This window comes from Crinia signifera, chromosome 3 (assembly GCF_055691185.1).
Source record: "Crinia signifera chromosome 3, ASM5569118v1, whole genome shotgun sequence".
NCBI classification, from domain to species: Eukaryota; Metazoa; Chordata; class Amphibia; order Anura; family Myobatrachidae; genus Crinia; species Crinia signifera.
The window spans coordinates 227,822,516-227,843,894 of NC_139219.1; the positions used below are offsets into that span (position 1 = coordinate 227,822,516).

The 21,379-nt window shown below is 41.1% G+C and overlaps 1 protein-coding gene across 1 annotated transcript in view; it reads left to right on the top strand.

Moving 5' to 3' along the window:
- The window catches only part of LOC146062969 (IgGFc-binding protein-like), a 129,864-nt gene that overhangs the window by 96,881 nt on the left and 11,604 nt on the right, over positions 1-21,379 (top strand). The window contains exons 18-34 of the mRNA XM_083174978.1: positions 312-589; positions 2,110-2,708; positions 2,808-3,363; positions 3,489-3,688; positions 5,346-5,726; positions 5,898-6,193; positions 7,466-7,734; positions 9,409-9,477; positions 10,269-10,510; positions 10,658-10,941; positions 15,742-16,019; positions 17,180-17,778; positions 17,878-18,433; positions 18,559-18,758; positions 19,008-19,194; positions 19,856-20,097; positions 20,245-20,528. Of these exons, the coding sequence (XP_083031104.1) occupies positions 312-589; positions 2,110-2,708; positions 2,808-3,363; positions 3,489-3,688; positions 5,346-5,726; positions 5,898-6,193; positions 7,466-7,734; positions 9,409-9,477; positions 10,269-10,510; positions 10,658-10,941; positions 15,742-16,019; positions 17,180-17,778; positions 17,878-18,433; positions 18,559-18,758; positions 19,008-19,194; positions 19,856-20,097; positions 20,245-20,528 (5,520 nt within the window). The remainder of the gene's footprint in view (positions 1-311; positions 590-2,109; positions 2,709-2,807; positions 3,364-3,488; positions 3,689-5,345; positions 5,727-5,897; positions 6,194-7,465; positions 7,735-9,408; positions 9,478-10,268; positions 10,511-10,657; positions 10,942-15,741; positions 16,020-17,179; positions 17,779-17,877; positions 18,434-18,558; positions 18,759-19,007; positions 19,195-19,855; positions 20,098-20,244; positions 20,529-21,379) is intronic.

The window sequence follows — 21,379 nt, forward strand, 5'->3', positions numbered from 1 at the left end:
TTTGCCCTTCCAGTTGCTGGGTACAAGAGTACTTTGTAGTATATCCTACTCCACCCCCCTTCCTCCATTAAAATTTAATTTACTCTACTTCACCCTTCGCATTTAATAGTAATTGACAGAAAAATGATAATCCAATCACTACAAAAAATAACAACAAGCATTGATACTGATCTTTGGTTTAATCTGGCAACGATTATTTCCTATAAAATACGTTTTCAATTTTGTCTAGTATCAGTATATCTGCCATTACTTATTACCTAATGACCATCATGTTTCTACGATCTGCATCACTGTAATAATCCTGCTTGCAGATGCCCTCCTGGACCAGGACATCAGCCAGACTGTACTGATGATGAGAAAGACACCATTGCCAGCAGCAGCTTCTGTGGACTTATCACCGACAAGAACGGTCCATTTAAAAACTGTCACAATGTCATAGATCCCTTGGTATATTTCACTAATTGTGCATTTGACTTGTGTGAGCTGGACCTGGATCCTGGTGCCCTGTGTGACAGTCTGCAGTCCTATGCCCAGTCCTGTCAGTCTCATGGAGTTACAATAGATCCCTGGAGAAATGATACCTTCTGCCGTAAGTAGAACATCAGAATATAATTTATAGTATTAAGACATACATCAATCAAAATAGTTTTCCGGCATCATAGTGCATAAAAAATTAATTTGCATCTATTTCAACTTAAATTACTGCTATTGTGCTTTGTGTTACGGGATAACATTGGGGCCTGATTAAGAGTTGGAACATGCAGCACCCATGTGTCCATTCTTTGCTGGTATTGCTTCTGTTACTTTATGCAAATACCACTTCTAGCCCTTCCCTGGTGTACTGCTGCATATCGGAATGTGTAAGGATTAGGGCGTCTACACTTGGCACATCTTTAGATGCAACCATTAGTCTCAATGTGAGAACTTGCACCAGTGACATGCTAAAAAGTTGCTCTGCTACTGTATGTCCGGCATCAATATTTAGTTTGTCTCAGGACCCAGGCCCCCTTATTATGATGCGTGCCAGACAGATTGTAAGTTTACCCAGTTGTGGTTACACAATGGGAGTGAGGTTAAGGCCGAATAACAATTACATTCACTGTGAGTTCACAAATAACAAAGAACAAATGCATACCTCCCAAGTTTCAAGCCTCTGGAGGCGGGACACAGTTGATGCGCCTAAATTTTTCGAGGGGCGTGGCCTAATTTCGGGGCGTGGCCTATACCGCGGCTCTCCCGCGAGGTCATGTCCCCATTTTGCCGCTATGGGGGCATGACCCAGAGGCTCTGTGAGCCTCTAGCCATGTCCCCAGCCCCCTGGCTGCAGAAATAGATGCTGTGCGCATGCGCACAGCGTTTATTCCCCACTGCTTAGCAGCCGACAGAGGGGACTCCCAACAGCCCCACCTCACCGCGGGACACTGCCGGCCACGCGTGGGACAGCGGGACAGGCCCTGATAATCGGGACTGTCCCGCTAAAATCGGGACTGTTGGGAGCAGTGTTCCCTCTAAGCTGTGCGCACGTGCGCGCGCACACAACTTGAAGAGCGTGCGCACAGACAATACAACAGAGCGCACAAAGCAGCAGTGTTCCCTTTTTGCAGTTGTGGACTCAATTAATGTGTGTTTTACTCATTAACTACATTTTGTGCTGTGTTTTGAATGTTTAAATGCTTAATATCATTTTGAAGTAAAGTTAACACAAATGCTGAATGTCATTTTGCAGTTATATATAAGTGATGCACAAAATTTTTAATTTCCTTCCAAAGTTGCCCAGCCAAAATCTTTTGCCGCACACAGCCTTCGTAAAATTAGAGGGAACATTGGTTGGGAGGTATGCAAATGTGAATATCACCTGTATGTGAAACCACACCACAACTATCAAAAGTGGTTCTATAATGTATTAATATAAAGATGGGTGCAGATGGTTTGGCAGGTGTAGAGAAAGAGTGATTTTGCACATTGGACTCCTGCAAACAAGAGATCCAACTTGTCCTAAATATTTTTTTTCAATTAAATAGTTTATATCTTTTAATGTTTCCTTAATATTGACATAATAATGATGCTATGAATGCAATTTTCCTTAACTCTTTACTACTCTTTTTACAGCCCTGAAGTGTCCATCAAACAGTCATTATGAGCAGTGTGGTACAGCCTGTCCTGCTACTTGTGTCAATCCAGGATCACCATCTAATTGTAATCTTCCTTGTACTGAGGGATGTGTCTGTGACCCGGGATACATCCTCTATGATAAGAAGTGTGTTCCAAGTAGCCAGTGTGGGTGTTGGGAAGATGGCAAACATTATCCTGTAGGCTCCGAATTCTGGACAGATGACACTTGCTCTAAAAAATGCCACTGCCCCTCAGCAGGTGGCAGTATAGTCTGCAAATCTGATAAATGTCCTCCTGGCAAATATTGTGGCATAATGAATGGAGTACCTGACTGTTATGAGCTCACATTCGGCAACTGTGATATCTATGGAGACCCTCACTACACCACATATGATAAAGAAGTACATCACTTTATGGGAATATGCACCTACACCCTGTCCAAGCTTTGCACCAATGCTACTTCTCTGCCATACTTTAACATTGAAGCAAAGAACGAGTACCGTGGAAATCCAACAGTTTCTTGGATACAGAAAGTTATAGTAGATGTTTATGAGCATAAAATAATAATTGTTAAGAATGAGCCCAGTCGTGTTTTGGTAAGTTCAACAAAAACCTTCTATGAATTCCCTCCTTCTGAAAATGTCTATTGTTGAGTACTTTTGATCTAACCTAGTCCCTTCATTGTTGTTTATTAGGTTAATGATATTTGGACAAATCTGCCAATAAGCTTAGTGAATGGATCCTTGCTAGTGACAAGAAGTAGTCGATATGTTATTCTAGAGACGAATTTCCAGCTCACAGTCTCTTATGACAATGATCATACAGTTAATGTCAAGGTTCCGACAACTTATTTCAACCAGACCTGTGGAATTTGTGGCAACTTAAATGGTGACCGGAATGATGACTTCTTGATGCCCAATGAAGAACTAGCAGAGAACTCTAATCAGCTTGGAGACAGCTGGAAGGTGGAAGATGATGATCCATTATGTACACCAACTATCCCTACACCTCCATGTCCTCCAGAGACTGAAACCCTCTATGGAAGTAATGCATTCTGTGGTTTGCTAACAAATAAAGCTGGTCCTTTCCAGGCCTGTCATTCAGTAATCAACCCAGACCGCTACTTTGAAAGCTGTATATTTGATCTGTGCGTACTGGGTGATGATGCTTTGTGCACAGCCATAGAAGCCTATGCTGATGCCTGTCAAAGTGCAGAAGTTACCATTGCTTGGCGCAACTCTACTTTCTGTCGTAAGTATACTCCAGCATTTGCAGAACATGTTTGGAAAGAATAATGACAAATTATTATTATTATTAGAGTATTAGAAATCCTGAATAACCTAAATGTATGTCTCCATTTTCTTAATGTCACTCAGCCATCCCATGTCCTGATAACAGTCACTATGACGTATGTACCACTGCCTGCCCGGCTACATGTCTGGACCAGAATGCACCAAACATCTGCAACAAGCCGTGCACTGATGGATGTGAATGTGATGATGGCTTTGTGCTCAGTGGAAGCACTTGTGTTTCTCTCAGTGAATGTGGATGTGTTTATGATGACAAGTACTGTCAGGTCTGTATTTTCATACAGTGATGATGTTACCTTGTAATCATTATATCAACATAGATGAAAACATAGATGCTAATAGGTTAGTTTTTTGTCTATGCTTCTGGATTTAAATACACCATTAGAGATTGTGAATTATAATGATTTACTGATAAAACATTGATTACAAAATGTATTTAATTTGGATTTCGCAGAAATTCTGTTTAGCAAATTTTTCTAAAGATATATTGATATAAAAGAAATTACTTTTGGTTTAAGACTTCCTCTACAGTACTATATACTTCACTTTCTACATATAAGGTATATGATAGCAATAAAAATAGATGAAGTTAAAGTGTAATCATAGGATTAAAGCACAGCACTAGTATTAACACTAAAATAATGATCTGAAACAGTCCTTAGGACAAAATCAATGAGGGCAGTTAATACCTGATCAACCCTCTCTACTTTCAGTCCCCACAGCTATAATGCTTAAACAGTAGGTTAATCTGTAAAATATCACTAGACAGAGAAAAGACAAGCCATTGCCTTTTCTTTTACATTAGAGGCCTGTTCATTTAACTATTCTGCCATCAAAATATGTGGTAACTACTGTTTTTGTATGTTTAAGGGTAGAATCAAGTATCCCTACAATACAATACGTTAGAAAGTAGAAGATATAGGGAGGGGCTGTTATTGAAGCAAAAGTTCAAACTTTTTAGATTAATACAGTGCATACTATTGAAAAAATAATCCTGTGATGTGTGATAATAAGGTTTGTAGGGGGGTATTGAATCACAGGTCACGACTGCCGGTACGTCCCGACAGCCCCGTGACCCTCCTAGCCCATTTTTGTTCTGCTCGCATGCATATCGGCAGGCGGGATTCAATGTCTCGCCTGCCAATCAGCAAATAGGGGTCATGTGCGCGTAAACGGCAGTGGATTAATGAGATCCAGCCGTGATCGTGATAATTCATGGACGTTCAATACTGTCGGGAAGACAGCATTGAATAGGCGCCACCATTGGAAATAGCGGCAGGGATTGAATTCCCCTCTTAATATTTAATGTTACACCACACATTAGAAAAATGTGCTCCTCGGTCAAGTTACAAAGCATTTTTTGTAGGTGGTTCTAACAGTCCCAGCTTGTCATCTATAAAGTAATTCTAACAGAGAACTGTGGACTATAATGATGCCATTGTAATGCTGCTTTATTTGTATTTACTAGAGTGTGTGGTCACAGGCCACTGCACCCCAACCTGGGAAGTGTGGGTGTTGTTTGTACCCCATTTTTAGGAATGGCGAGTGCGCTGGTACATCTGTATCTCTCTCTCTCTATTTATATATATATATATATATATATATATATATATATAAATATATTCTTACTTTACTTAGCCAATGATTGCGTGCCACTAGTATCATCCATTCCACCATTCTAAGCATATGCATGTCTAAGCACAAAATGTGTTTGTGTAAGATTTTTGTGTACAGTGCAATTTGTGTCAGCAATCTTTTTTCTCACACAAGTCTTTTATACAAATGTTGCATGTAAAAATAGATACAGTATTTGCTACAATACATTTTCCCAGCAGTAATATTTAGCACCTTGTCATTGCAATATTATATACAGGAGACTCTAGCATCACACATATTAATATTTCTACACATTTTCTTCTACAGAAATTCGAAGAGTTCTGGGTGGGAGAATGTGAAAGTTTCTGTGTGTGTGAAGGAAACAACCAAGTGAGCTGTGAGGAGCGGTCTTGTTCTCCCATGGATATATGCAAAGTCTATGATGGCATTAAGACCTGTGTTCCAGCAGACTTTTCAGACTGTCACATTTATGGGGATCCACACTACGTCACCTTTGATGGAAAACTTTATCATTTCCAAGGATCTTGTCATTATACAGCTGTGGAGACCTGCGGAAACTCATCTATGAACTTTTCAATTACAACAAGAAATGAACACAGAGGAAGCCTAAGCTGGACAGCTCTAAATTCAGTGACAGTTAATATCGATAACCTGCATATCGAACTGGGGAAACACAGAGTTGTGGAGGTAAATGGTGTTTGTTAGGGTTGTTTAACATATTCAAATTCACAAGAACATTTTACAATGATTTAAATATTAATGGAAGCATCAAGTTCCACTAAACTGACAATAAATCAATGACACTCATTAATATAATCACACATATCTTAACCATTTTAATAATCCTCCTTCCTTTAGATCAATGGAGTTTCTGTCACTTTACCTGAGTACCCAACACCTCACATCGCCATACACTTAAAGGATTCCTTTGTGATTTTAGAGGCTCTACAAGATAAGTTTTGGTTTCAAGTTAGATTTAATGGTGACGATGTACTTTTGGTTAGAGTAATTGAGTTCTTCAAAGGACAGCTATGTGGACTCTGCGGCACCTACAATGGTAACCAACAGGATGATTTCCTAACACCGGATGGTTTAATTGCACCTACTTCTAATGACTTTGGAAACAGCTGGCGTGTTCCTGATGACAACTGGATGTAAGTGCAAACAAATGAATCAGTATAAATCATAGAGCGTATTCTTTATTCAATTTTCAACAGTAACATTTTACTTGATACTAATTATATGTTTGTATAGGACTTGCATATACACTTAAATATGGATAAACAAATTTAAAAACTTTAAAATACAAATGACAGAATACTGTCTAAAACTATTTAATTACTGTACCTCAATTATTCTTGTATGTAAAATTATACTTTATACAAAAAAAAAATGCTGTACATTATTTTTGGTACAGCATAGAATAATTTGCCTGTAATGCTTTAGTTTTTAAATATTGTACACTATTCCCATACCGGTTGTATAATCTTAACACCTAAGAATGCTCATAATATATTGCAATTTATCCATAACTGATACTTCATATTGGTTAATAGTTCATACTAAAGTGGTTTTACACTAAAGACATGAAAGTGAATCATCTTTGAATTTGTCGGTTGCACATTTTAGCATCGTAAAGAGTATAACATGTACTCTGGGTAGTAGGCACTCCTTTCTCAGTGAAACTGCACAATTCCATCCTGCCCAGCAGTTCTGGGGTAGGCCGGGAAGCAGGATGCTATGTGCCCCCATAGGTCGACACATTTGTTTAATGCATCTATAAGTTGGCAAGACCTTTAAAATATACAGAAACATTTTATTAAGTAACACGTTAAATGTATAAATATGTAAAGTATATAAAAATTACTTAACTAATAAAAAATATTCAAATAATTTACAATTCATTTTAACATCTGGGGGGAAATGTAATAGGGTGAGAGAACCAGAAAGTGAGATATTTGGCAAGAAATCCCCAGTTTTTTTAAATTGGCAATCATTTACAGTACACTTGATTGGCGCTTTGGCGCTTTAAAAAAACTGGAGATTTCTTACCAAATTGCTCACTTTCTGGTTTTCTCATCCTAATACATTTCCTGTGAAAAACACTAGTTATATTTTCAAAATGATGGTCAATAACAGCCTTCTATATGGACCTGCTGTGCCGGGTTTCACTTTTTTGGGGTCTGGGATGATTCTCCCACATTTTCATGCACTTCTTTCAGGTCACTTTTTGTAGAAAAGCGCAACACCACCATAAATATTGTACTATAAGTTGCCATTTCTAATTGAATCTTGCATTCACACAATGTATTTGAGTTTTACAACACTAGCTTTCTTTCACAAACTCACTCCTAATTGAATTGGCCACTAATCGTGAACAGACAACATTTTTTTATTTTACTAACAGCACATTTGTCTTTCTCTAGCTGTGATGATGATATTGTTGAGCTACCTCCTTGTGATTCCAAATCAGAGATGGAATATGAAGTTCTATGTAAAGTCATCTTATCTGGCAATGGTCCTTTCAAGGATTGTCATTCATACATTCTTCCCCAGTTATACTTTGAGAGTTGTGTGTATGACCTCTGTGCCAGCGGAGGAAACACAGATCAGTTCTGTAATGCTTTAAAGGCTTATGCTAGTGCCTGTGAAAGCCATGGTATCGAAATAGACTGGAGAGAGAACACAGTTTGTGGTAAGTGAATTATTTTTCTTGTACTTATATTAAATTGAATTACTTTATTACTTCTGCACTACTGTTTGCTGCTTATGTTTAATGAATGCTCCAAACCTCTCTTTATTCTGTCTAGACCACTTCTTTATGCAGAATCGGTGAAGGATTTGTTTGAGCTGTATGCAAAGTTTAAGATGACTACCTCTCCTTCTCAATACTGACTTTTCTGTATACCTTCACAATACATAGTGATCTAAATGTAATAGGGTGAGAGTTTCAGAAAGTTAGAGATTTTGGGAGAGTTTTCCCCTTTTTTTTAAAGCAGTAATCAATTACACTGCAAAACCAGGTTGATTTTGCCAGGTAATTGATTGCTGCTTTAAAAAACATGGGAAAACTCTCCCAAAATCTCTCACTTTCTGAAATTCTCACCCTATTACATTTCAAATCAGAAAATAATGAAAGCATATACTGTAAATCTCTGCTTTGCATTGCTGCTTATTATGTAGTCATGTGAATTTTCCTTTGAGGTATTACACTTGCTGTAGTGAGGGAGTTGTTTCAGTCTTGAGTGGCATAGAAATTATTTGTTGAGCAGTTTACAGCTAATATATACAGTAGCTAGTACACTTTTTGGATAGTGGCCCTGAGAATATATATATATATATATATATATATATATATATATGTGTGAATATATATATATATGTATATATATATATATATGTGTGAATATATATATATATATATGTATATATATATATATATATATATATATATATATATACATGTATATATATATATATATATATATATATATATATATATATACCATTTCTAGATGTGTAAACCCCTTTTAGGCGATGAAAGCTTCATTTGGGACTGGAGCTGCTGTTGGAAATAGATGGACCATTGCAGGTTCATACACTAATCCCAGAACACATTTCTAACTAACTCACTTTCATGTACACTTGCATTGCTTCTCTAGAACTGCCCCTATTTTCCAAAATGCTCTGACTCACCTCAGATGGAGCTCAGAAGTACACTCTACCCTTAATCACTAATTGAAAACCCACAAATAAAAGGAAGCTTATTCTGAGTTTTATTATGTTCCTGTCCAGTATATGACCAATATGTTTTCTAGCCAACATGCTGCTATATACTGGGCATATACTTAGATTATATCTGAGTAGTGTACTGTCATGACCGAGCACCAATTATTAGTCTGCTAGACATGCTGATATCAGCCAGAATGTCCAAAGGATACAATAATTGGTTGGTTGCATCCCTGACCTATCCATACATTATAAATGACACAGAATTGGTTACATGCAAATACAGGTCAGAAAGGCAATATGTAGAATGAATAATGGGCAATGTGGGCATATTCTTAAAGAACAGCCATCTCTGTATTTAGAAGCAGCTAAGATTAGTAGGTGAATAACCAATCTCCTAGGTAGATATCTGATAATGGCAACATAAATGCTAACCACTAGGTACTGTAATACTAATAACTAATGTCTTTGACAATTATCTAATGACTTTGACAATTATCTAACAGTACATTTAAATAAAAAACAGCCTAAACGTGACTTGTTAATCTTGAACCTGTTACATTAAACTACAATCTAAAGTAAGCTGTGACCTGAGATCAATAATGATATATATTACTTTTTGCAATTGTTCTTTTATCAGAAACCACAACAACCACAACCACGACAACTTCAACTCCAACAACAACCACAACTCCTACACCTCCTACAGGTACATATAATAATTGTTTGGTGAGCAGTATGGTAGAGGCATCTGTAATTCTAAGAGACCCTAGCACTGTTTTGTAATTAACTGGGTCTCGCATTGTATTTGGATGAGTGTGTTCCGTCCATATAAAGTTTGGATCGGACAGGTAGCAATTAAAAATATGCTAACATTTTATTTATTTAAGATATTTTGTTATTCTATGTTTCCATGGTACTGTATATTGGGCTCTGCAATTGGGTTCTATTGGGACTGTACTCCACTCATCTACTGTATTCCTAATGCCAAATGTTCTTAACAGGAAGTTATTAATCTAAGAGACTTATATTATTTGTAACACCCTTACAACATGCACATACTGTATACAGTAAATACAGTATATTTGTCATTGGGAAATACAATTACTTAGTCTACAGGAGTTTTGGACAAAATCTCCCATTCCTATATATAGCTATATACAGTATGTACCAAGAACAATCATATTAGTTTCATCATGAAACTTATTTTTTTTCCTGCTACGGTATATATATAATAATGACTATGCAAATTGCAAGGCTGGGCTGCAAATACAGAATTTATTTGGAAACAGAATTGTTCTTTATTATTGGTTCTTTTTATACATACAACAAAATGTACAGTAGAAAAATAAATACCACATAATTCCCATTTTTCCATTGTCTTGTTCTTGGCTTCTTAACATATTGAAATTATTAGCAGATGTGGAAATATAATATAGGATATACTGTACAGTAAAATATAGGAAAATATGTTTTTCACATCAATTAATATATTTTTAGGCTCCTGTGAGGTCAATGGAGACCCCCATTATTACACCTTTGATAACCAAGTCCATCACTTTATGGGGACCTGCACATACACTCTATCTAAGCTCTGTGACACTGATGGACACCTGACCGATTTCAATGTGGAAGCAGCCAATGAGCACAGGCGAGGCAACACTGGGGTATCCTATGTAAAGTATGTCAATGTGGATGTGCACAGATACAGGATCACACTGGAGCAGGGCAGAGTGGTTAAGGTCAGTCTACAGCTTGTTCTAATTTAATATAGAAAATACTGTTATATTTTTCAGATGGAATGTCTAAAGTTAACTTATCATTACACGCAGTAATTAAATTTGTGTTTTCTATTATCTCCTTCTTTTGTCATATTTGTGTGGATACAGGTGGATGGAAGCCCTGTGATATTACCAGCAGCCCTATCTCCGGGTGTTAATATCTTCCTTAGTGGACATGATGTCCTGGTCACAACAGCATTTGGTCTGAGCGTAGCATTTGATGGAAACCATAGAGTGGTTGTGACTATTCCAGGCAGCTATGCCAATAAAGTGTGTGGGCTCTGTGGAAATTTCAATGGGAATAAGACAGATGACTTCCTAAACCCAGATGGGGACTTAGAGCCAGACTCAAACAGCCTTGGTAACAGCTGGCAGGTGGACAATGACACCATGTAAGTTACTTTACTCTACAGTTACTTTAAAAAAAATGACAAGACGTCGTTAGTTTGTGAATACACAACAATTTATATTAAAGTCTATCAATTTTATATTATGTATATTTGGCATTTTAGTTTTCTGCATCAGTCTTTACGTCATTGCCTTTTGTGCATGTTATTGTTTGTTGGATTTAATTTAGAACAAAACCTTAATATATAACCATAGATAGTTATACTCTTTGTGCAGAACAGTTTACAGAACAAGAGAATATTACCATATAAAATAATTTTATATTTGTATAAATCTATTGAAAAGTTTTGTCTCAGTGTGTCAATATTAATTTCCAAATCTCACAACACTTCTCTAGTTCTGCCCACTGCTCTGGAATTCATGTAGTTGTTTTTTCAGATGATCTATTCTTGTCCAGTATAACCACCTTCAAACAAGCCCTTAAAACTGCCCTTTCCATAAACAAATATTAACCCTTTGTGCTAATAGTTACACCCTTCCCTCATTCTCTGCTCTTAGCACTGCCGCTGTCACCAATGTGCTCTCTACCTGCTAGCAACTCTACTCCTTTTTGCCCTTCCAGTTGCTGGGTACAAGAGTACTTTGGTAGTAGTAGTAGTAGTAGTAGTACGTTTATTTATATGGCGCCGCAAAGTGTCCGCAGCGCCGTACATAGCAAACAAAAAAAAATGACGAGGTAACGTACAGGGTGTGTTGAAAAATACAGTATAAATGGGGGTATAGCTGGTAGAACTAAAATCAGCATCAGTTCAGAAGTAGGTGTCAAAATTGTCAAGGAGACTAAAGATGAAGTAGAGGAAGGGAAGAACAGGACAGGAGCACAGGTGAGGTAAAGAGGTAGGGTGAGTACGTGAGGAAGGAGGGCCCTACTCATAAGAGTTAACATACTAAAAATAGGTGGGTGGACGAACGAAAAACAATAGGATAAGTAGGAACGGAGGGGAACGGAGGCAGGATAAGAGGATCAAAAGAGGTTAGGAGGAGGGATAGGCTAGTCGAAAAAAGTGGGTTTTGAGGGAGCGCTTGAAGGAGGTAAGGGAATCAGAAAGCCTGATGGGTGGCGGGAGGTTGTTCCAGTGCAGGGGGGCAGCGCGAGAGAAGTCTTGGACACGGGAGTGGGAGGAGGTGATTAGGTGAGAGGTCAGTCGGCGGTCAGTGATGGAGCGAAGAGGACGGGAGGGAGTGTGGATAGAGATCAGTGAAGAGAGGTAAGGAGCGGTGGAGGAGGAGAGAGCTTTGTAGGTGGTGGTGAGGAGTTTAAAGAGAACTCGGAAAGGAATGGGGAGCCAGTGAAGAGATAGACAGAGGGGGGAGGCGGAGGTAGAGCGGCGGGAGAGGAAGATGAGCCTAGCAGCAGCGTTAAGAATGGATTGGAGAGGTGCGAGGCGGGTGAGAGGTAGCCCGGAGAGAAGGATGTTGCAGTAGTCAAGGCGGGAGATGACAAGAGAGTGAATGAGAATTTTGGTCGCGTCAGTGGAGAGGAATGGTCTGATGCGTGAGATGTTGCGTAGGTGAAAGCGGCAAGACTGTGAGAGAGCACGAATGTGGGGGGTGAAAGAGAGGGAGGAGTCAATGATGACACCAAGGCAGCGCGTTTGGTCGGTGGAGGTGATCTCGGTTTCACCAATACTGATGGAGATAGTGGGAGAAGAGGGGATGTTCGGGGGATGGAAGATTAGAAGTTCAGTTTTAGCCATGTTTAGCTTCAGGAAGCGTTGGGTCATCCAGGCTGAGATGGCTGTGAGGCATTCAGAGACCTTGGACAGGAGTGATGGGGATAGATCGGGGGAAGAGAGATAGATTAGGGTATCATCAGCATAAAGGTGGTAATGAAAACCATAGGAGCTGATGAGAGTGCCCAGAGAGGTGGTGTAGAGAGAGAAGAGGAGAGGGCCAAGGACAGACCCTTGGGGAACACCGACTGGCTGCGGGGTAGTAGGAGAGGAGGAGCTCGGAGTGGAGACGGAGAAGGAGCGATCGGAGAGGTATGAGGTGAACCAGGAGAATACCGTGCCAGTGATGCCAAAGGAGCGGAGTGTGTTGAGCAGGAGAGGGTGGTCAACAGTGTCAAAGGCAGCTGACAGATCAAGCTGGATGAGGATAGAGAAGAGGCCTTTGGATTTAGCCGATATTAGATCGTTAGTGACTTTGGTCAGGGCAGTTTCAGTGGAATGTAAAGGGCGGAACCCGGATTGGAGGGGGTCGAGAATGGAGTTAGCAGTAAGGTGGTTTAGGAGACGATTATAGGTCAGACGTTCTAGGAGTTTGGAGGCAAAAGGGAGGAGGGAGATGGGCCTGTAGTTGGATGGGGAGTTGGGGTCCAGATTTGTTTTTTTGAGAATTGGGGAGACAAGAGCGTGTTTGAAGGAGGAAGGGAAGATCCCAGAGGATAGGGAAAGATTAAACAGGTGAGCCAGGTGAGAGCAGACTGACGGACTGAGACGACGGATAATATTGGAGGGGATAGGATCAAGCGGGCAGGTGGAGGGAGAAGCGGATTGAAGGATAGAGTGGACTTCAGCAGCAGTGGTGGGGTAAAATGAGGACAGGGGTTGGAAGGAGGGGAGTGGGGATGTAGGAGGGGAGGAGGGAGAGGGTGGGGTCATGGCAGCAGTGATGGCAGTCCTGAGAGAGGAGATTTTGGTTGAAAAGTAGGTAGCAAAATCAGCGGCTACGATGGAGGACGGAAGAGCTGGAGGAGGGGGGGAGAGCAAGGAGTTGAAGGTGGCGAAGAGCCTGCGGGGATTGGATGATTGGGAAAGGATGAGGGACTTAAAGTAGGATTCCTTGGCCAGAGCAAGGGCAGAGCTGAAGGAGGAGAGAATGAATTTGAAATGGAGTTAATCCGCGAGGGAGCGTGATTTCTTCCAGAAGCGCTCAGCAGTGCGAGAGCACTTTTTAAGGAATCGGGTGATAGGCGAGTGCCACGGTTGGGGGTTGGAGCATCGAAGGGGGATAGAGGATGGAGGGCAGGCAGAGTCCAATGTCGAAGATAGGGTGTCATTATAGAAGGAGGCGGCGAGGTTCGGGCAGGACATGGTGGTGATTGGGGCGAGAAGAGGACACAGCGTGTTAGAGAAGGCAGCAAGATCAAGTGTGTTGACGTTATGCCGTGAGACAATGCGCTTGGGAGGGGGAGTGGGAGAGGGGGAAGCAGTGAGGGAGAAGGAGATGAGGTGATGGTCAGAAAGAGGAAAAGCCGAGATAGTGTAGTCAGTAAGGGAACAAGAGCGAGAGAAGACGAGATCGAGGGAGTGTCCTTGGATGTGGGTGGGAGAGGTAGTCCACTGAGATAGGCCAAGAGAGGAGCAGAGAGAGAGGAGTTTGGAGGTGCCAGGATCAGCGGGGTTATCCAAGGGGATGTTAAAGTCACCAAGAATGACAGATGGCAGGTCAGAGGAGAGGAAGTGTGGGAGCCAGGCGGCGAAGTTGTCGAGAAATTGGGAGATAGGGCCAGGGGGGCGGTAGATTGCAGCAACACGGAGGTGGTAGGGGTAGTATAGACGGATAGAGTGAGACTCAAAGGAGGAGAAAAGGAGAGAGGGTTCAGGGTGAATGACACTGTGGGTGCATGAGGCTGAGAGGAGAAAACCCACACCGCCACCTTGGCGACCATCCGGCCTGGGAGTGTGAGAGAAAGAGAGGCCACCGTGGGAGAGAGCAGCCGGAGAGACAGAATCAGAGGTGGAGAGCCAGGTCTCGGTGATAGCAAGGAGGTGGAATGCTCTAGAGATGAATAGGTCATGGATGGCAGGGAGTTTGTTGCAGATGGATCTGGCGTTCCATAGTGCACAGGAAAGAGGGGGGGTGGGTTGTGTATTTATGTGGATAAGGTTTTTGGGATTGCAGAAGCGAGGGGGGGTCGTTGGGAGGGTGGGGGTGCGGGGGCGAGTGTTCAGGATAGGTATGGGATGGGAGGGGGGAGGAGCAGTTGGAGAAAGTGAAGTTGAGAGATTAACAGCCATGAGGAACCGAAGGTGAGAGGGTAGGTTAGTGAAATCAGACAGAGGGATTTGGGAGGACAGACAGCGTCTGTAGTAGATTTGGTAGAAAACAGAGTGAGAGAGAAGGTAACAGGCAAGGAACTACTGTCAGAGAGGAGACAAGTGGGTAAAATCAGGTTGATTGAGTAATCCAATTAAGTATGAAACAGCAACAAGTGAGAGGATGAAGGGAACAGAGAAGGTCAGAAGTGAGGCAAATGTGAGCAGGCGTGAAGAGGGAACCAGAGTGCAATAAATGTGTGGCAAAGATAAGAGAAGATAATAGTGAATGAGTAAAATGAAATACAATGTTGGAGAAAATATAGATAAAAATGAATTAAATGTCAAAATTGAGCAACAGGTTGCAATACGATAGAAAGAAGATGAATATAATACAATAAAATAGAAGATGAAAATTTAGACTGTGTTCAAACTCACCTTTTTCAGTGTTCTAACTCACCTGCTTCAGTTTCCAACTCACTTAAGTAATCAAGCTTCACTTTAGTCAGAAAGCTTCCCTCTCAATGAGTATATCCTACTCCACCCCCCTTCCTCCATTAAAATTTAATTTACTCTACTTCACCCTTCGCATTTAATAGTAGTTGACAGAAAAATGATAATCCAATCATTACAAAAAATAACAACAAGCATTGATACTGATCATTGAGTTAATCTGGCAATGATTATTTCCTATAAAATACATTTTCAATTTTGTCTAGTATCAGTATGACTGCCATTACTTATTACCTAATGACCACCATGTTTCTACGATCTGCATCACTGTAATAATCCTGCTTGCAGATGCCCTCCTGGACCAGGACATCAGCCAGACTGTACTGATGATGAGAAAGACACCATTGCCAGCAGCAGCTTCTGTGGACTTATCACCGACAAGAACGGTCCATTTAAAAACTGTCACAATGTCATAGATCCCTTGGTATATTTCACTAATTGTGCATTTGACTTGTGTGAGCTGGACCTGGATCCTGGTGCCCTGTGTGACAGTCTGCAGTCCTATGCCCAGTCCTGTCAGTCTCATGGAGTTACAATAGATCCCTGGAGAAATGATACCTTCTGCCGTAAGTAGAACATCAGAATATAATTTATAGTATTAAGACATACATCAATCAAAATAGTTTTCCGGCATCATAGTGCATAAAAAATTAATTTGCATCTATTTCAACTTAAATTACTGCTATTGTGCTTTGTGTTACGGGATAACATTGGGGCCTGATTAAGAGTTGGAACATGCAGCACCCATGTGTCCATTCTTTGCTGGTATTGCTTCTGTTACTTTATGCAAATACCACTTCTAGCCCTTCCCTGGTGTACCGCTACATATCGGAATGGGTAAGGATTAGGGCGTCTACACTTGGCACATCTTTAGATGCAACCATTAGTCTCAATGTGAGAACTTGCACCAGTGACATGCTAAAAAGTTGCTCCGCTACTGTATGTCCGGCATCAATATTTAGTTTGTCTCAGGACCCAGGCCCCCTTATTATGATGCGTGCCACACAGATTGTAAATTTACCCAGTTGTGGTTACACAATGGGAGTGAGGATGAGGCCAAATAACAATTACATTCACTGTGAGTTCACAGGAACAAATGAATACCTCCCAACTTTCAAGACTCTGGAGGCGGGACACAGTTGATGCGCCTACATTTTCGAGGGGCATGGCCTAATTTTGGGGCGTGGCCTTTATTGCGGCTCTCCCGCGAGGTCACATCCCCATTTTGACGCTATGGGGGCATGACCCAGAGGCTCTGTGAGCCTCTAGCCATGCCCCCAGCCCCCTGGCTGCGGAAATAGATGCTGTGCGCATGCGCACAGCGTTTATTCCCCGCTGCTTAGCAGCCGACAGGGGTACTCCCAACAGCTCCACCTCACCACGGGACACTGCCGGCCGCGCGTGGGACAGCGGGACAGGCCCTGATAATCGGGACTGTCCCGCTAAAATTGGGACTGTTGGGAGGTATGCAAATGTGAATATTACCTGTATGTGAAACCACACCACAACTATCAAAAGTGGTTCTGTAATGAATTAAAATAAAGATGGGTGCAGAGGGTGGGGCAGGTTTAGAGAAAGAGTGATTTTGCACATTGGACTCCTGCAAACAAGTGATCCAACTTGTCCTAAATATTTTTTTCAATTAAATAGTTTATATCTTTTAATGTTTCCTTAATATTGACATATTAGTGATGCTATTAATGCAATTTTCCTTAACTCTTTACAGCCCTGAAGTGTCCATCAAACAGTCATTATGAGCAGTGTGGTACAGCCTGTCCTGCTACTTGTGTCAATCCAGGATCACCATCTAATTGTAATCTTCCTTGTACTGAGGGATGTGTCTGTGACCCGGGATACGTCCTCTATGATAAGAAGTGTGTTCCAAGTAGCCAGTGTGGGTGTTGGGAAGATGGCAAACATTATCCTGTAAGCTCCGAATTCTGGACAGATGACACTTGCTCTAAAAAATGCCACTGTCCCTCAGCAGGTGGCAGTATAGTCTGCAAATCTGATAAATGTCCTCCTGGCAAATATTGTGGCATAATGAATGGAGTACCTGACTGTTATGAGCTCACATTCGGCAACTGTGATATCTATGGTGACCCTCACTACACCACATATGATAAAGAAGTACATCACTTTATGGGAATATGCACCTACACCCTGTCCAAGCTTTGCACCAATGCTACTTCTCTGCCATTCTTTAACATTGAAGCAAAGAACGAGTACCGTGGAAATCCAACAGTTTCTTGGATACAGAAAGTTATAGTAGATGTTTATGAACATAAAATAACAATTGTTAAGAATGAGCCCAGTCGTGTTTTGGTAAGTTCAACAAAAACCTTTTATGAATTCCCTCCTAATAAAAATATCTATTGTTGAGTACTTTTGATCTAACCTAGTCCCTTCATTGTTGTTTATTAGGTTAATGATATTTGGACAAATCTGCCAATAAGCTTAGTGAATGGATCCTTGCTAGTGACAAGAAGTAGTCGATATGTTATTCTAGAGACGGATTTCCAGCTCACAGTCTCTTATGACAATGATCATACAGTTAATGTCAAGGTTCCGACAACTTATTTCAACCAGACCTGTGGAATTTGTGGCAACTTAAATGGTGACCGGAATGATGACTTCTTGATGCCCAATGGAGAACTAGCAGAGAACTCTAATCAGCTTGGAGACAGCTGGAAGGTGGAAGATGATGATCCATTATGTACACCAACTATCCCTACACCTCCATGTCCTCCAGAGACTGAAACCCTCTATGGAAGTAATGCATTCTGTGGTTTGCTAACAAATAAAGCTGGTCCTTTCCAGGCCTGTCATTCAGTAATCAACCCAGACCGCTACTTTGGAAGCTGTATATTTGATCTGTGTGTACTGGGTGATGATGCTTTGTGCACAGCCATAGAAGCCTATGCTGATGCCTGTCAAAGTGCAGAAGTTCCCATTGCTTGGCGCAACTCTACTTTCTGTCGTAAGTATACTCCAGCATTTGCAGAACATGTTTGGAAAGAATAATGTCAAATTATTATTATTATTAGAGTATTAGAAATCCTGAATAACCTAAATGTATGTCTCCATTTTCTTAATGTCACTCAGCCATCCCATGTCCTGATAACAGTCACTATGACGTATGTACCACTGCCTGCCCGGCTACATGTCTGGACCAGAATGCACCAAACACCTGCAACAAGCCGTGCACTGATGGATGTGAATGTGATGATGGCTTTGTGCTCAGTGGAAGCACTTGTGTTTCTGTCAGTGAATGTGGATGCGTTTATGATGACAAGTACTACCAGGTCTGTATTTACCTTGCAATCATTATATCAACAAAGATGAAAAATAAATTTTGCAATTGTTTCTTTTCACAATAAAAATAAACATATAGCCCTAAATTATCAATGAAAAATGTTGGGGATCACAAATGAGTTGTTAATGAGCTAGTGAAATGTAGGAATGGCATTAAGATTAGCAATATAATGCATACTTAGTGGTAATTTTTGAAGCATTCTTCATTAGTTTATTATGTGTTGTAATTGTCATTGCAGAAAAATGAAGAGTTCTGGCAGGGGGAATGTGAGAGCTACTGTACGTGTATAGGAAACAACCAGGTGAGCTGCAAGCAGCAGTCCTGCGCTCCCAATGAAGTGTGCAAAGTGCAAAATGGAATTAAGGCCTGTGTGCCAGCACCCACAACCACTCCCACTACCACCACAGTGCCACCTACACCGCCAGGTAAATTCATTATTTTATTTTTACTAATTATAAATGTATTAGATTAAGATCATCCTTAAAGAACTATTGATTTACCAAAGTGTAATAGAAGGGAAGCCAATAAACCCCTTCAGTGGTCTTTAAAAAAAAACAACATGCATGGGGGTGTCTTTTAAACTTGTACCAGGTGCCGCGTGGGGGGAGTGCAGGGGAGGTCGCAAATATAAATTTGTTTATGAGTTACCACAATGCAGCAGTCACAGATTTCCTCACGCCAAATTCCGATGTACAACATGTGTTATTTTGGAAGTGTTTAAAACTAATTTCTGTGCTGCTAGAATCACAGCCCAGTGTTCGTAGTCCCCTGTGAGTGGTGTTCTGTTGTATCTACAATGCAAATAAGATGCAAAACAGCATTTAAAGAAAAAGGCGGTGTCTCTGTCATGCTGGGCATCTCTGGCCATTTGGTTTATTGAAGCTAGGTGCATCAGGGCACATGTTTAAAATTAAAACTTCATCACACCTAGGTCAATATTGAAGATTACAGTATATTAATAAAAGTTTATTATTTTAGTCCTTTGGATTAGTTAACAAAAATGTCAGTAACAAAACTTATAAACCAGTAAATAGCATTAAGTATATAGACATATGAAATGACTCAAACTATTATATATATTCCTAGGAATCTGTGAGGTCAATGGAGACCCCCATTATTACACCTTTGATAACCAAGTCCATCACTTTATGGGGACCTGCACATACACTCTATCTAAGCTCTGTGACACTGATGGACACCTGACCGATTTCAATGTGGAAGCAGTCAATGAGCACAGGGGAGGCAACACTGGGGTATCCTATGTAAAGTATGTCAATGTGGATGTGCACGGATACAGGATCACACTGGAGCAGGGCAGAGTGATTAAGGTCAGTCTACAGCTTGTTCTCATTTAAGAAAGAAAATACTGTTATATAGATCAGATGGAATGTCTGACGTTACCTTATCATTACACGCAGTCATTTTATTTGTGTCTTCTATTATCACCTTCTCATGTCATATTTGTGTGGATACAGGTGGATGGAAGCCCTGTGATATTACCAGCAGCCCTATCTCCGGGTGTTAATATCTTCCTTAGTGGACATGACGTTCTGGTCACAACAGCATTTGGTCTGAGCGTAGCATTTGATGGAAACCATAGAGTGGTTGTGACTATTCCAGGCAGCTATGCCAATAAAGTTTGTGGGCTCTGTGGAAATTTCAATGGCAATAAGACAGATGACTTCCTAAACCCAGATGGGGACTTAGAGCCAGACTCAAACAGCCTTGGTAATAGCTGGCAGGTGGACAATGACACCATGTAAGTTACTTTACTTTGCAGTTACTTTAAAAAAAATTACAAGACGTTAGTTTGTGAATGCACAACATTGCATATTAAAGTCTATCAATTTTACATTATGTTTATTTGGCATTTTAGTTTTCTGCATCAGTCTTTATGTCATTGCCTTTTGTGCATTTTATTGTTTGTTGGATTTAATTTAGAACAAAACATTGATATATAACCTTAGATAGTTATACTCTTTGTGCAGAACAGTTTACAGAACAAGAGAATATTACCATATAAAATAATGGTACTCTTTACCTAGCACGGCGCCCATCGCGGGCATCGCGGCCATCGCATGCACTACAGTAACGGGTGCGATGCGATGGCCGCGATGCCCGCGATTTCCCATAGGGATAAATGTTCAATTTTTCAATGGACGCGATTTTTCACTTCAATGCCTCAATGAACGCGATGTTGCCATAGGAACCAATGTTAAATGGGCCACAGAGCCCAAATAGGCACCCTGTATAGTGAAATGGCCCCCAAAATTGGTAACGACACCCGCACGATCAACGCGAACCCGAAGCGTGGCGAGCGCAGCGAGCCCGCGAGGTGCGGCGGTACGCGACCTCCGACCTTTTCATACCCCCACTATCCACGTGGCGTTGTGAACATAATAGTGTGGCGAGCGCAGCGAGCCACCGAGCCCGAAGCGTGGCGAGCGTAGCGAGCCCCGCGAGGGGACGCGGATACCTTCACAGGTAAACGCGTCCCTTCGCGGGCTTCACAGGTATCTGCGTCCCCTCGCGGGGCTCGCTAAGTCGCCGCGCTTCGGGCTCGGTGGCTCGCTGCGCTCGCCACACTATTCTATTCTCAATTCCACGCCG